This window comes from Diadema antillarum, unplaced genomic scaffold (genome assembly GCF_040938485.1).
Source record: "Diadema antillarum isolate AM-2024a unplaced genomic scaffold, OU_Dant_1.0 scf00000112, whole genome shotgun sequence".
NCBI lineage: Eukaryota > Metazoa > Echinodermata > Echinoidea > Diadematoida > Diadematidae > Diadema > Diadema antillarum.
Window position 1 is genome coordinate 1,013,264 of NW_027271001.1, and position 17,624 is coordinate 1,030,887.

At 40.3% G+C, this 17,624-nt stretch overlaps 1 protein-coding gene across 1 annotated transcript in view; it reads right to left on the reverse strand.

The window, feature by feature from the left end:
- LOC139719614 (uncharacterized) overlaps positions 1–17,500 on the reverse strand; it is a 94,796-nt gene extending 77,296 nt beyond the window's left edge. The window contains exon 1 of the mRNA XM_071631022.1: positions 17,327–17,500. Coding sequence (XP_071487123.1) covers positions 17,327–17,430 — 104 coding nt within the window. The 5' untranslated portion in view covers positions 17,431–17,500. The remainder of the gene's footprint in view (positions 1–17,326) is intronic.
- Between the last annotated feature and the right edge of the window lie 124 nt (positions 17,501–17,624).

Here is a 17,624-nt window from a genome sequence, read left to right on the forward strand (position 1 = left end):
TCAGATCACATGCAACTGGTTAAATTTACCATACCTGCACAATACCAGTCAGAAATTTGCACGAGATTTAAAAACCTGAAAGGGAAATGGAAAGTTCAGTTTCCTATAAAATGTGCCAACGATTCAAGATTCAGTGGTAACGATGCAAATGACACGGACCCAGAACTCAAGAGGGCGTTGTGGCATGGACCCATGCTTTCTTGGTAATATTTACAGATTTGCTGTGTTCCAGCATGGGCCAGAATAAAAATTGATATGTACTGTGGGAATGTTGAAAATCGTCGAAACAATATCAGTCTCAGTCCATTCCTTGATTTGGCCGGTTTTGCCTACTACAGAGACCATTCAAAGACAAAGCTTGCTTGCTAGCAGCTCTGGCTGTGGAAAATTGTGTGTATCTACATTTGTACATAAGCAACAGGTATGCAGTTAGTTGACGGGCTGCTGTGTATTAGTGTAAGACTGCATCTTGATCTACATATGTACATGCAAAGAAGATCAATATGGTCTGTCCAGTCCAATATTCACGTACAGATTGTACCATGCTTGATCACACTACAGTGAATCGTGATGAGCATTATAAACCTGTACAGAAGAGATGGCATACAATATTCACCCACAAATCTCCTTTGATCGTCTGTTAACTAGTTTTATATCATCAATCTTTGTAATGACAATGGGGGCACCATCAAACAACGCCCTCTGGCATCCTAGGTCCGTGTGCCTTTAAGGACCGTTCCATAATTCTGCAACCAAACTAAACAAATGGTGTGTGACCAAAATAGGGCTCAATGAAAAGAAATTTTTCCTCTGCTTTATGAAACACTATAAATGATCAATACAGAAAACAAAAATATGGCACTAACCCACAAAAATGTGGTTTTTCAATGTTGGACTTTTTAGAATGGAGATAAAATGAGATAAAAAATACACATGTACAACTGGAAAGCTCAAGAGTCTGAAAAAAATTGAATTACATACTGCAGCACTGAGATCAGGAAATTGATGCACAGCAACTCCATCACGCTTTGTGGTGATGGGTTACATTTACGCCTTGAGTAAGAATTGACAGACATCAAACAGAGAATGGTACACAGGGAGATCGATATGCACAATCCTCGGAATGTGGTTTAAAACACATGTTAACATTCTCAATGTCCATTCTTTTTTTCAGACATGCAAACTGTACAGTCTTTTTGAGTCACAAGCCAGGCAAAGCTGAGGTTATATGATGTACCAGAAAAGAGAGAATGATTGTACACACAGCAAATATCCTGCCGTGATGAAACAAAATCTTGGTGTGTGAATGCCAGCGGCGAGAAACGCTGCTAAACCCGTTTGGGCTCTGGAGAGGCGCAAGGTCACATTTTGCCACGTCTAATGGACAGATCAAATCATAATTTGTCGGCCGCAATCTCCTGCGTCAATCAATAATATTGATGCTGGGCAACGTCGATGATGGTAGGGTTTGGGTTTGGGTTTTGTGTGTGTGTGTGTGTGTGTGTGTGTGTGTATGTGCCTTGTTGACTCATTAGTTCTCTCCTTGATTCTAGTAATATTCATATCACTTCCAACAAGTGAAATCATGTAGCTCCACACTGAGGGTGCACTACCTGACAAGTACAGTACATATCACCGACATCGATTCGCTGGTGCTGAAAACCAATTCAGCAGTGAAGAAAAGGAAATTCGCAATCAGCCCCCAGCAGTTTCCTTGACTCCTATAAAACAAGATTGTGCACTGTCTTCTGCCACTGTAAAGTGGAAGCTGTTTTTAACAGAGAGAGACAAGAGTTAGCGAGAGAGTTAGGAAGCATCTAACAGCTGATATTTCAGGCACACTTCTGTCTTTAAAAGCAGAGTGAGTATTCTGCATTGCGATGGTTTATGCATTCAATGACGGCTAATTTTGATAGCTACACCTGTACCTGATGTTTGAAGCATTCGATGACTGTATTCTGTGCCTTCAAGGAAAGGCTTGCTACCAAGCACAGCTTACATTTGTACAGATAATGCAGCAATATCTCATTCAGACTATAGGAGAAATGAGTGAGAGAGACAGAATCAGAAAGAAGAAGAATATGATAGGAAAGCAAAGCAAATGGATAGACACACAGAAAGCTGTACATGTTCAATCCTGTTCCATGACATTTGCTCCGGCAACAATTGCTCCAAGGGAATATCTGCACGCTAAGCCAAACATAAATTCAATCCACAAACATAATCCTAACCCTCATCCTAATCCTCACATTAAACTATTAAACCTAAAACCCTATTACAACTCTAACCCTAACCCCAAGTCTTTGGAGAAAATGAGAACAGAGCAATTGTCGCAGGAGCAAATGTCGTGTCACCGTTCAAACCAGTTATATTATCATTATCATTACTACCATGATCACTTTCTTTATTGTAACATTGTTGTCATTAGTATACTTGTAATTGAAATCCTAATAATTAATATCATTATCAATAGTAGTAGTATTGGTATCAGTAATAGTGTCATCCTCATATTAAAAGTAGTAGTAGTAGAAGTAGTAGTAGTAATAGTAGTAGTAGTAGTAGTAGTAGTAGTATCAGTAGTAGTGTCATCACTCATTTTAAAGTAGTAGTAGTAGTAGAAGAAGTAGTAGTAATAGTAGTAGTCGTATAGAAGTAGTAGTAGTAGTAGTAGTTGTACTAGTAGCAGTAGTAGTAGTAGAAGAAGTATCACAACTATCATCATCATCATTATAATCAGTTTGATGCAAACACTGCCATAACATCTTGGCACACCGTACATGTAGTTCGGGCAAGAGCATACTCTGCTCCAAAGCGTTCACATTGCATAATTACGTTTCCATCATATGTTCGGCCATGACGGGAGAAGGAGACAGACAGAGTGAGAAAGAGAGGGATGCGGGCTAGCATCACCAGCGGCCAGCAAAAAAAACCAGCAAATAATGAATTAATGAAGCCACTCTCTTGCATAGGGACCCCCTCTTTCTCCCCTCTCCGGCCGCCACCACCAGACCAGCAGCAGAGCGCATTGCCCGAGGTGGAGCCCCTCATGTTTGTGAAGGAGAAAGGGCATGGGGGGGGGGGGGGGGGAGCTGGGTGTGCTATTCTCTACATCGCCATGCGTGGGGGGCGAACAGAAACTGCATCCTTCGTAGCCAAAATTGTATTTCATTACAGACATGTTGACAGAATAAAATCCATGGAGCAACATCTCTGGGTAATCCCTAACATTGTAGCTGATGACGAAAGCAACTCAAGGTCTCCAGGAAAAAAAAAAATTAAATGCAGTTTTGTTTCTATTGTAAATCTGGTTACCCCTCCCCCTTTTTTTCATTTTTTCCCAACCATCATCAAGACTAGAACTCTTTAAACAAATCATGCCCCCAACATCCCTCCTATTTAGAAAAATCAAAACCATTCTTCTCACAACTCTTGATAGGGTTAACTTCATTGCATGAATCAAAATAAAATTGCAATGTACACTTCAAAATGCATGATACAACAGTTGCTAATGTCTGAAACTATTTTTTTTTTTCGTAGCTGAATTCACTTGTACACAATACTATTAGATACATGTACTGTCAAACACAAATGTTATATAATATATTAAAACAAATGCTAAGTACTGCATACTTTGTACAACGGTAAGTCGGTCCCATTTTGTCCCTATCTGTCAGTTTGAACTGGTACATGTAGTCCCTATAGTGAAGTGAACAACATGTTGAAATTTACATTAAGAGATAATTTCCATTATTGTAGGGTCACTCACATGGTCACAGAAACAAATATGTTGAATTTGATGAAAACTGTCGGGTGCTAGTACAGTAACTGACACAAAATACCTGATACGGGACTGCAGACGACCACAACAATCACGGATGGAAGTGTCTGTCTTTCTGACTTCTGGTGATGTTTGACGGGATGCTTTGCAATGAGGACATTATTAGCAAAGAAAAATCATACTTTGTTAAATATGTTAACTGTACTTCCCCGGCACTCAAAATGTAACACAGGCAAATTCTATTCTTCTTTAGAGCATTGTTGACACCAGAGGTTTCAGTCCACTGCTTCATACATAATGTATGCTCTCAATAAACCCTACCAAAAGCATCCAATCCCAATTCTAGAGCTCTATCACTACATTTTGTAGATTGCTGAGACAGTTTCACAGCATGTGTTCTACAGCTGTATGCTATCCTGATGGGTAACTTGTTAAAAAAGAAAAAGAAATCCAGAACATAAAAAAAAAAACATTTGAAAATAGAGAAAAGAGAGAAAGAGAGAGATAGAGAGGCAGCTGGAATGATTTTCTACAGTGTATGTTAGATTGTTCTCAAATTATGTATTGAAACAGTCTGATTGCCAGAACTTCTTTAGTCCAGCAGTCTTCCATGTCATGAGTTGATTATTGATCTTTTTTGTCTTTTTTTTTTTTTTTTTTGGGGGGGGGGGGGGAGAGGGAGGGGGTGGGGCTTTGTTTTGTTTTGTTTTTTAGAGGGCTCCACTTGTATACAATTTTACATATATTTCAAAGTGCTCATGATCTGACATGATACTTTATGCATTGTTCATTGCTCTTAAAACCCCTTTGTGTGTGTGTGTGTGCGCGTGTGTGTGCGTGTGTGTGCGTGTGTGTGCCTGTGTGTGCCTGTGCGTGTGCGTGTGCGTGTGAGTGTGTCTTTCCTTTTCTTGTCACAGCTACAACAGTACCAGGGAGGGAAACCACCTCCCTGCAGCTACATAGTAGGCCTAGATCCCTGTATTTCTGTAGGTATCTTGAGTGTAAATCACACAGAGCCAGTTCCTACTTTCAGTCATGGGGTTAGAATCACATGATGACAAAATTGAGTGTTTTGATGGTGAGCCAACAAACTGATTAGTTTATTACAGGACAAACTAAAAAAAAATGTACTAGGAATATATCAGATATTTCAGGTTTTCATGGCCAAATTCACAAGCACTTTGATCATAAACTTGATAAATGTTATTCTCACACCAGTTGACCTTTTGCAGAAGTCACAAGCCTCCAGCTAGTGAGCTACAAACACACTTAAAACAGCTTTGTTTGACTTTATCATGCTGACATTGAATGTTTCTACATTCATAGCTCATTAGAAAATAGCTTTTCTCAGACTCGATTCACCCACTCATGTTTCTTTGTTTTTAATTTTTGCTAAAAAGGGGGAAAAAACCTGTTGTGTACTAATCTGAAATAAAACATGTTTCATCCTTCTGGTAGTACTGTAATATCAAAAGGTCAGTTCTGGGGTCCATTACACAAACATGTAACTCAACTCTGCTTTTGAACTGGTTCTACAATGTACACTGTACATCAATTACCATCAACTTGAATAGAATAATAAAATCCCCCAACTACAATTGTACATTTATGTATATTCTCATGAACTGGCAGATACAGGACAAACTCGGGGCGACCAAATTTGACAAATCACGTTTTAATCAAAATTCTGGTCAAGCACACAGAATATTGCACATCCCCTTTGTGGCATGCAGGCACAAATGCAATTAAACAGTGACCTTAAGTATATTTGTAATCATGGCTCATATGCAGCTTTCATGTGCATCAATATTTATCCTTTTGTGCCCCCTTTGATCAGCGAGCATAATTCCATTGATATGTCACCACCACATATTGCATACTCGTGTATGAACAGCAAGCACCATCTATGTACATTGTACAGTAGCTGCTTGTCAGCAGTTGGTGCTTTAAACTAATCTTTTGTTGTTTTTGTCGTTTGTTTCTCTCTTCTCTTTCCCTCTTATTTTTTTTTCCGGGGGGGGGGGGGGGGGGGGGGAACCAACCATGAATTGAAAAATATGTCATAATGTGGATAAATGGTTGAAGTTTCTGGTATACAGTAGGAAATCACAAGGCAAAGTATCCATTAAAGCACCCAGCTGCCCATCACCATGGTAATACTCATTCTGTTGATACTGCTCCCTTTGAACTGGGCAATGCATTCACTCATGAGTAGTCTTTCACAAGACTTACACTCACTTTTTTTAAAGTGCATATTAAATATAACATACTCTGTAAATGACAAAGTTCTCATCAATAGAGTGCCAGAGAACAATTTACATGAACAAAAAAGAGAAATATGCCAAAAACCATACCCTGAATAAAAATAAAGGCAGAAAATTTTGAAACACTTCATAAAAATCAATGGCAAAGATGTTTGTCATGGGCAAATATCAGGGACTGATATGGATTCTGAAAACAATGTGGGAATACCACGGTGCACTTTATGTACAGTACTACACTTGTATGCAAATGTGGGCACCACATCAGAATATTATGTCAGTTCATTATATGAAGGTCACCTACGCTACTACCGCAGAAGGGCAACCACGGCCTACTCGCGGGGAGTAGGCACAGTGTAGTATCACCGCCCTTATAAAGCAACTGCTAGGAATAGAAATAGCCCATCTCCATGACAGTAAACACAGTTGGTCGCAGGTGCTCATGGGGCACGGAACGGTTTTTGAGATAGGAAAATTGAACGCCAGAGATGATAGAATTCTTCCGCTGCTCTGAACGCCCCAATTGCAACGGTACAGCTGCAGCAATGCTTCAGCCTCGAACGCAATCCGGAGGTATTGTAACCTTGATCGAGGCTATCCGATTGATACTATAAAGTATGACGACGATGAGGGGAGAAGGAATTTATTTACGAAAAGCCACAATGTTGCGGACGACCTTGCTTGTCTTGTCACATCCTGTGCGGAAGGACGCTTGGTCCTGTGTGTGTTCTAGGGGGGAAAAGCATGAAACATACTTCTGAAACAGGTGGTGCTCAGAACAGCATTACAAGAGCTCTCAAAGTGGACTCATTCTGAACCTTTTCCCAGTAAACAGAGGAACTAGTGGGACAGATTTGTGTCCTAAAATTAAACCTTACAGAGCAGTTCTCCTATTTCTTCTGGCTTCCTTTCTCTTAACCCTCTTCCCCCCCCCCCCCCCCCCATGAGAGGGAGGCAGATAAACAAACTTTCCTTGTTTTTTTTTTGTTTTTCTCTGAGATTTTGATGTTGCATAGATCTACAGCAAACAAGAATGAATTAACCTCCAAATTATGAACAGATCATGGAGTAACTGTCAATTATCAACCACTTATGATAAAAATAATCAAACTTCCTCCTCCCATCCCCATCTCCCTTCAAGAACAAACATGAAAAGCCATAAAAAATCCCAACAAAATCAACAAAGTAAAGAGCCATTTGCACACATGAACAAATTGTACCCCAACACAGCAATCGCACCCATTTCATGAATGGTACATTGTATTTAAGACAATGGAGACACAAAGGTACAAGTACCCCAAAGTCTGTGTGCATTCGCTGGCACATCCTGTACGTATGATGTGGCATTAAAACACGCCACATACTTTAAGTTTTACAATCGGCAACAATCATTCAACATGCCATGCACTATCGCCTCTCAAGACGATCCTTCACCCTCCAGGGCCAACAGCCTCTGGCCCGACCACTTCCTGGGAAGAGTCCATACTCATGAATATTTGAGACGAGCTGCCTCCCCATTAACAAGCGACATCTCTATCGGGGCTTTTTGGCAGCTCTACGATAACGACGCAGGAGAGATCGCGGCTAGGATACATGCCCGCTTTATACTGAAGCACTTCACCGTCGGGGTTTCACAACGGGATGAAAGATGTCTGTCTTCAATGATGATCCCCACTGATGGTATTAATGATGGTTGATGGGGGCATCACATTACTACAGATTTCAATCTTAGCACTATAGAATAATACATGTATACACACAAACACACATGCACACACACAACCTGATGGACACATACAAATGTACATTGTACATGTGTACATTAAGTGTATGTATAATGTATACAAACATTGATACAATACACAGACATGATTTACATATTGAACAAGAAAGCTTTGATATTTATTCCTGCTGTTCATCATGCACTGTCAGCTCTTTTGGCAAGTGAATGTACACTGTACATACAGTACACAGATTCAAACAATGCTGTCATTTCAACACAAACACAACAACAACATACACATCACACATGTATGCAAATCAATACATGTAAGGCACATCATGTTCAAGGACAGTGTGGTCCATTCTATGCACGACTTAACTATCATGCCCATAATTCAAGGCAAAGACCAGCATGTACGAATTCAGCAAACGTAGCTGAGAGGGCAAAAGCGGGGCTTTCAACTGAGAGCAGAGCAGAGATGCTGTCCACTACGAATGTGAAGAGTGCTGTGTGTACAATGTACGTGTGTGTGTGCGTGTGTGTGTTGCTGGGTCACTGCCACGGCCGCTTCTATCGTCACTGCATCGCCCGCAGGAGCACGAGCATCAGGACAGTGCAATAGTATCACGGGGCATGGCCCTAATTTTGGATGCGCCTGCTCTGTGATACAGAGCACTATGGAGAACGAACACAACCAAATCACAGATCGTCCGAGCAGCACACTACACTACATGTAGATCTCTGATGCTGTTATGTACAAATCTCTTCCCTAGACATGGTCAGCAGATGGGGGGTTTCTCTTCTGTGATGCAACCGTCAAGAGAGCAAAGTAAATTAGCAACTCTGCCTCCAGTGTACAGAGTTGAGTGAGTGTGTGTGTGTGTGTGTGTGTGTGTGTGTGTGTGTGTTGGGTATATTTTGTGCAATGAAGAAAAATGTATTTCAATAAACAAATCAAATGTTTGTGTATTTGTAATGTTGTTTGTCTTTGTACACGTATAATGTTTTGTGTTGATTTTGTGAATGTGAATTCTGTGGCACTGAATAAAATTTGAAGAATTAAAAAAAAAAAGTATTTTGTAATTCTAAAGTACATTACATGTACATGTACAGTACATCTGTATCTATGAATCAATTAAAAGTAAGGCACCTCTCTACACTGTACTATGTACATAATTTTTGTACATCCCTGTCCACATACAAGATGTACAAACATTGTAGCCTCTTCCATTTACCTTGATGTACTTTTGCTTAATATTGGTTTGCTTGTTAGGAGTTTAAAATCTCTATAAGATGCTGTTATTCAGAGTCACATGAATGCATGGCCGGAACTGCTCATTCATTCATTCCTTGATTAAAGGGGAAAGGAAGAGGGTGTTTGAGGTTGGGTTGGGAGAGCTGCATTAAAAAAAAAAGGGGGGGGGGGGAGGCTGACTGATGATGAAGCAGGAAGATGAGTAGTCCCAATATTATTCTCCACATTTTCCCCACACAATTGATGCGTCTAGTCACTGTCTTGTGGGTACAGGGTGTCATCCTTTACAGTATGTGTGTGTACAACTGTACATGTGTACCATCGGTACATGTACAGCTGTACCTTTAATACACATGACATCATTGTCATATTTATAATACAGACCCACAGATTCAGCTGTAATTCAGCTGTAAAAGTGCAATGCAGTCTTACAAAAGATTGTTTCTGTATTACATGCATTACTATCCATGGATGTTTCTGATTGCCTTTTGCTATAGATATAGCCTAGTCACGAACTATTTCATTTACCTGCTCTCTCCCATTAAAGGTACTAGCCCACATTTGCAAACCCACGAAAATCAAAACTGCATAAAACAGGTCCAATATGACTTCAAGTACAAGTTATAACAGTAACATACCTCACCTGTTGCTCTTTGTCTATACCATTCGATAAAAGAGAGAAAATCATCGTTTTAAAATCAATTTTCAAACCGGGTCAACCCGACCCAAAATCGAATTACGAGCGCGGGCTAGCTACGTACTAACTGCGACCAGCCCCAACGTGCAGCGTTGGGGCTGTGCCGTTTTCGCATTCAGATCGAGGAGTTGTACAAAACGGGTGCCGTTTCGGCGCTACATTTCCTTAATTTTTCAACAAAAACTACTAGGAATACTTACATTGTACATGAGTCGATTAAACCTAAATGATTAATTTCGGCGACTGTTTGATGCATTTCATTGCTTATGATGCAGAAAATGTTGTCTTATAACGCGAATATCTTCAGCTCACCGATGCTCACTGAAACTCACAATCACTTGCACAGGCGCAAAGCGTGCATGCAGTGCAGTGCATTGAGAGCATGCGTAATGCGTACTAATGGATATAGCAGCAAGTCTCTCCACTGTTGCACCAGGGCAGGCCGCTTATTACTCCTAAAAAAATGTAGAAAATTTTGCAGTTTCTAGATAAATGGGTGAGAAAAACCAAGTCGAAAAGGTAATGTATTAATTGTCACTGTGTTTATGATAGAAATTTAGCCATGCTTTATTTGTGAAGTCGCCGTGAATGTGGCAGTGATTTTTGCTCCCGCTCAGCTGCGAGGTACACGTAGCCGCCAGGACCGCGCCTTGCGGCGCGGTCTCCGGGGCTAGCTACTAGTACGTACATGTAACTTACACATGTATTGCATGTAAGTACAGTAGTACGTACAATTTGTATGTGGACCGGAGCTAGCGAGCGTTATACGCATGCATACGGTGCATTTTCATTTATTTTTATGAAAGTAATGGACTAATTGGAACGAAATTTTGCACAGGTGTTACTGCAATCATACCCAAACTCCATGCTAACTATGAGACCAATTGCTGCAGGTTTACAAATGTGGGCTAGTGTAGTACATTGTACCTTTAAAATCATTCCATAGGCAGGAATTCCAGTTGTACACTTGTTGTTACAAAGCCTCCTGCAAGCTTTGTGGTTGCTAGGGGCAACTTTTGTGGACACAGAATGTATAAAATCTGAATACATTAAAGAACCCATCCATTGAGCTGTGTCCCTCACTGCTAAAAACCTTCACGAATTTATGATCTGCTGTTACAATGTGCCATTTCACTTGCTAATAATTGCTTGATAATTATGGAATGCACCAGTACCAACCAACCAATATGGCAGAGCAATAAGGAGCCTGGCCAAAATAATCTATTTTCACAAGGTCTTAACTTTTGTGAATTTCGTGAATCACTGTTGGTCACTAGTTTAAACAACACACTAAAATATTGCGAATGGACAGGCATTTGTGCACTCATGACCATTGAGCTCTGATCACATGCATACACGAACTGTATCTTTGGTCTCCATACTATTACTTCATAATGCAAAGGAAAAAAGTCACAAAAGACAATATTTCAACAGGACTTGGCACACCCTTTGCATAGAATTCCACAAAACACATTTCAACGCATTTGCAGCAACAGCTGTACAAATGTTTGTACATGTACATATTGTATCATGTATTTTTATAAATATCCAACAGAACAGTTAACTAATCATATCCAGGTTTGCACATTTTACATGCATACACCTTTGTAAAAACGGTTTTTCCCGACAACCAAAAAGCTTGCCTGAGTCTTTTCTGACAAGAACTAGGAAATACCAGTGCATGTAAGCTGAATTCCAAGTATTGAAATGCATTAATTGAGCACATGCACAAATTGTACAAGGTGAATGAAATACATCTACAAATGTGTATCTTGTTTACAGAAAATACGTACAAGCCCTTGTACATTGTACAAAATGTAGGTTACAGTGTACATGTATGTAACAATGTACACTGATATCCTTGGAGGCACAGCAAACCTGCCAACTTCAGTAGCTGTTTAGTGTCAGCTTAATTTTTTTTTCTAGACAGATTATCTTGTCTCCACACATCAGACTGTACCATCAGTTGTCATGGCAACAGATTTGTACAGCTGGTAGACTTTCAATCTGTGAGTAGTGGGGCAAAACCAGCAAGTGTGAGAGATTGGAGGGAATGTGCATTTACACAAAGCTGGCTTTTTGTTTTTGTATTTTAAGAATTGAAGACAGACATCTAGTACGAGCACAAATATAAAACAGGTGAAATTTTACAACATTTGTATTGCTTTACTTTGTGATGGCAACATGGTCTTCCACAGCACTTAAGACACAGATACAGGTCATGTAGTATAATGTAACCACAGTCTTTAAAACAGTGTATGGTGTACAGAATGCTTCCTCTACACTGCATGTATGTTCTACTGGTGGGTTGAATGTGTTCTCACTGGTGTATCATAAACCCATTTGCTTGTATTTTTTTATAGTCCGACTTGATATACAGAAAACACTTATTTACACGTATATTAATTGTGTATTTTTCCTGGAATTTGTTGATGGTATCTACAGCTGTACAACATGAAATTACAAGCTACATGTATCAGAAGCTGGCATAAAAGTCACTTGAATAAAAATTTTTAAAAAAATGGTTCAATGTACAATGTGGGACAGCTGTAAGTGTAATAAAATGAGGATGATTTCACAAGGTAGGGCCTACTTGTATACTGAAATACAATAGTTTATTGGCATCAAGTGTGATATTTGCCCATAATAGTACAGAACATTCCTCTTTTAATTTTGTCTAAATCCAGTGTTGATACATGTAGTTTGTAGTTAGTAAAATGGTCTCTGTGAGATTACCTGTCAATGATGAGTGTGATAAACATCTATCAATGTTGAATACATTTCAAGGAAGCCAGTTTCCTCTTTTCCCCAATCAAAATTGATACACAATGCACGACAAGAAGTAGATGTAAATCCAATTAAATTCTTATGGTCTGAAGTGTCATTCCTCTACTTCAATTCACACTGAATACTGTACATGCCATACATTTCACAAGGTTTACATTTTTGCAAATTTTGCGAGTTCGGTGCTAATCACAAATTAAACGACACGCAAAAAATATTTACTCTGATCCCCACATGAGTACAACTTGCACGCATGAAATGTATGTTTAACGCTGTTCATAACTGTACTCCAAATTGCGAATTTCACCACTAAAAATATTGTCTAGAAGTCTCGATTCGTGAAAAATTTGACTTGCTAAATATATGGCGTATACACAATGTACAGTACTTGTTAGCATTTTCAGAGTTGTTCCTTTCAAAGAGAAGCAAATATCACACAATGTGTACATCACCTTTGTACATGTAATTCCTCTTATAAACCAATACATGGTCAAAAGATGCTAATATTGTACATATTTCTCACATCACATTCAAAACAGAGATCCACCTGTGGCAGATTCGATGCTGGAAGTTCATACAATTAAAGTACAAGTGTACATCTTCTATCTGACATTTAATAATGAAGTGGTTGCGAAAAACAAGACCAAACTAAGAGCAGAAAATTGCCAGCTCTCACAAGCCAGAACAATTGGCATTTAACACAAAGTGTCTGTACTTTTAGGCACAAAAACTGTCACAGGCTGTAAGAAGTTTTGCTGTTTCAGATGTGATTTGTACACTGTAAATGCTTGCATTCTTGTATACACATTAGTTACGTTCACACGCTGTTCCTAAACTTTAAGTTTAGGTCGAAAACTTAACTCTTGATGATTAGCTTGTAGTTTAGCGCCGTGTGGATGCATTCGAAAGTTAGCAATCTTACAGTTCAGTCGCTGATTAGAACCACAAGACATCTTAGGGTTTACGCTCTCTATCCACAAACTGCGGGGGGTTCCCACTCATAGTTTTGCTTCATTTGGACACAATAAGCAATGAGCTTGTGAGCTACAGTAGCATGAACTTTGCTTCGTGTTCGCTTCCGTGTCAACCTCCAGCTGAGCTCTGGGCATAAGGTCATAGCGAAGACTCTGCACTCCCAGTATAATCATCGAGCGGGATTCGCTCGTAAGTTATATTAAAGCTTTGGTGCGCGTGTGAACCCGCGTCGTCGTGAATTTACGAGTGGAGCTAATCATCAACAGTTAAGTTTTCGACCTAAATTTCAAGTTTGGCAACTGTGTGTCAATGCAAATTTCTGCAGTTTGAATTTTGATTACATTCTCGATACAAAATGCATTCCATGAAAGCCACCGACTTGTTTGTGCTAGTCCTGGTGAAATATTTACACTCAAGAGTATTGAGTTTGAAGATAGAGAGAATAAATCCACCTACATGTATAGTTCAAATCATGAGTTTTATTACAAGCACTCTTTAAAAGATCCCACAATCATACAAAATACAATATTAAAGTGTCCTATTCATGTAATGTAATTAACCACAAACAAAACTTCTTGAAATTCCACATTTTGATTTGTGTGTGTGTGTTTTTAGAGTCTGCTTTACAATTAGCTCGACCAGACGCCATGCAAACGAGGCCTCGCCATCACAATGAAAACCACAACACAACAATTAAGCTTGGAAGTGTGTAAATTTATACCTCCCGCCAAGAATTGTACATATTTTAATATACTCAAACAAAGTCCATGGAACAAAAAATTGCACTTTCTAGCACAATCCCTGACCGTCGGAGTTCATTGTTGCAGAATTTAAAACATGTGTACCAGATTTAAACAATGCAAGTTGTGCACTAGTCTGGCTTCCAGACCCTCTGCTTGTACTATTTTTCTATACAGGATATTGCCTTTGGTTTCGTCTCCACGAAGGGCTCATTTTGTAAAAGGAGTCCAGTTAGCAAAGGGTCTAGAAACCAGACTAGTTGTGCGCAAATGCCTGGCGTAACTACATGTAGGCGTAGACAGATTCACAATTGAATGATAAATGCCTTATTAAAAAGATCAAGTCACAATAACAACCTGATCAAAATCTATGCATGCTCCACATAGAGTTCTGTGGCGTCCACTGCTCGAGTGTCGCAGCACGATCTACATCATGACCTTTGAAAGTGCAGCTCCGAAGTCCCCGATTATTCAAATACACATGAATGGCCATGCGAAAGACTGATTTTCCATTCACACACGCTGCATAAAATCTTCGTTTTCGCTAAGTTGTGAATTGTGTACATCAATATCGATAACAATACAAAAACATGAAGTCTAATTAATGAAGATTGTCCTGAATGAGTCCGAGGTGACAAAAATGACGTCAAGAATGACAACTCAACACAATCGACATGTTCATTTTGTGTTATGGACCTTCCTGGTACACACAGCCCTGTCACGTTTTTACAGCGTCTGGGCTGTGGCCTGTGTATACTATAAATTTTACTTTACATTAATACAATCATTTAGGACTTGAGTAAAATACTCCGTTTGCGGCAGGTTAAGGATTTTTCCACACTGTAAACAAATCAGGCAAATTATCTTCAACCATTTCATATATCATAGACAAGATCATTCATAGGCAATGCTGTTTTCATAAAAAATTTGATCAATGACAAACGCAGTTTTCATGATTTTCCAGGGCAAAACCCGGCACAATTTTTGCCGATATGCGCCGTAGTACAATGTAGCTCTGCTTTGCGGCACGATGTACAATCCCTATGCAATACGCGCGTGCTCTGCGATCTTCAGCTGAATGCCTTCACATGTCTCGCGAACATTGCGTAAGCGCCAATTCCCATTGCGAAAGCATGTGAAAATAGCGGGCACACATGCACTGGCTGCATGACAGGATCGCAATTCTGGCCGTGTTGTTGATGTCTTTCTCGTGTTTATCTCATTTTTTTTCGATGGTAACATCCACTTTCCGAAAAAAATGGCGGCCCACATCGGCTCGCGAAAGTTCTATTTTACGTGAGGATATGTTTTCAAAATCCATGAACATCGAGAAAACGACAAAAAATCCAGTTTCTAGGACCATTGTTTCTTAACTATTATGTTAAGAAGTACCGAAAATTAAATTTTGGATGCGATATGTTGTCATTTAGGTGAGAAAATTTCACTTTTGTCGGAGATTGTGCCTATTTTATCGGTTGGTTTTCGTTGATTGGTAGTGTGTTAGTATACATGTATATGTAACAGTTAGTGTGCAAGTAATAGTGCAATACTGTTTAGCGGTATATTACCGAGTATGTTGTAATGTAGTGTACCTGCCGCGAACGGGCGCACGGGCGCATACTGCAGCAGTTACTCTGTGTGTAATGCACTTGTCAATGTAATGACTCACCCCACTACCCCCGGACATGGGTGCGTCATTTCCTCGTTTGGTCCGTCAAATTTGTGACCCAGGTGTTCGTCATTTTACCAGCTTTGTCCGTCAAATTTTTGACCGAGGGGTGCGTCAAAATCCCATCATTGTCGGTCAAAATTTTGACCGAGGGGTGCGTCATGGTACGTCACTTGGCTATGGAAAATAACACGCATTTTTGCACGCTGGATACACGTACCACGAGTGAAATTACAGTGAGCGCTTTCCCGCGACAAGTGAAAATCAAAGTCGGGAAGCGTTTTGGAATAAGAGGAAAAAATGCTTGCCAGAATCTGGCAAGCAAAGAATTTAAAAGCCACCCTTTCTCCTTACATTTTCCCTCCAACAAACCCATGAAATCATGCATACTCAATCTCAAACCAGGGACTGTTTAGCGATGTAACAACTTAGTTCAATCTTTCCTGTCGAAACGGCAGCAGAAGAACTGCTTGCCGCATGCCATTTTCTGCTCGCGGGATAGCCCGACCAGCTGGCCAGACGCGCGCGCGACGCTGTTAGCTGTGCGAATCTCTACGTACCGCGACTTGGCTGTAGTTACGCAGTACTCGAGCGGGAATATGAATGCCGTGGCGTGGTGTGTACCTACCTGCGCTGCAGCAGTATGCATCCACCGCACTAGCAATGGCCGCGCACACACAGCGCATTCTGCACACATGTGATTGTCATGTATGGATTGCATGCACTGAATACATACTACTGCACGGAATATCGTAGCAGCAGCGTGATGTACGGCGCGGTGCTTTAATACATGGTAAGGGAAACTTGATGAAACTTTTACAAATTATGTGTACGAACCAAAAGAAAATGAAATTGCTTGAATAAAACGTATGCAAAAATCGTTTCAGTATTTACGGGGGTGCGTCAAATGTACCGAGGATGTCCGTCAAAAAAGTGACCGAGGTGTGCGTCACTTTCAACGTGTTGTCCGTCAAAAAAGTGACTGTGGTGTTCGTCACTTGCAGCGTTATGTCCGTCAAAAAAGTGACTGTGGTGTCCGTCAAAAACCCCGTGTGGTCAGTCAAAAATTGACCATGACGCACCCATGTCCGGGGGTAGTGGGATGCGTCATTACATTGACAAGTGCATAATTGTGCAAGGGAGTCCTTTTCAAACACTTGTATGCCGCAACCACGACATGCACAGCTCAGCATACTGATGCTTACATTCACAGTCACACATCAACACGCAGAGACTTTGGGAATTGACTAGATGTCCACCGAGTTTGCACAGTATACACACGTCATGCAAAGGCCAAAGCATACATACTGCACATTGGTTCTACTGCATTCAACAAGCACACGCACACTGCACTGACACTATGCACGACTGTGTCACTGACTAACGTTAGAGCTCTGTGACCACAGATGACATTTCGACTGCATTGGCAGATGGAGATACTTACGGAAAAGCGAAAAACAGAGCAGATGTACCGATGAGAAGGATATAGGCTATCGTCACAGGGATATATCTCGTTGAAAGTTTACATTTTCCTTTACAGCAACCCATATTGAAAGATATGTACACATAGATTCTCGAGAGAAACTGGCTTCTCGGGCTAAGAATCGCCCATCTTTTTTCACGGTAACATGTACGATGTTGATAGGTTTGTGCTGTCAAGTTCATTCAGTGATTGATATCAGTCCGCGTCAAATAGCTAGTCCTTCAAACCTCTTGAAATCATCACCGAGTGCAGGACTGAA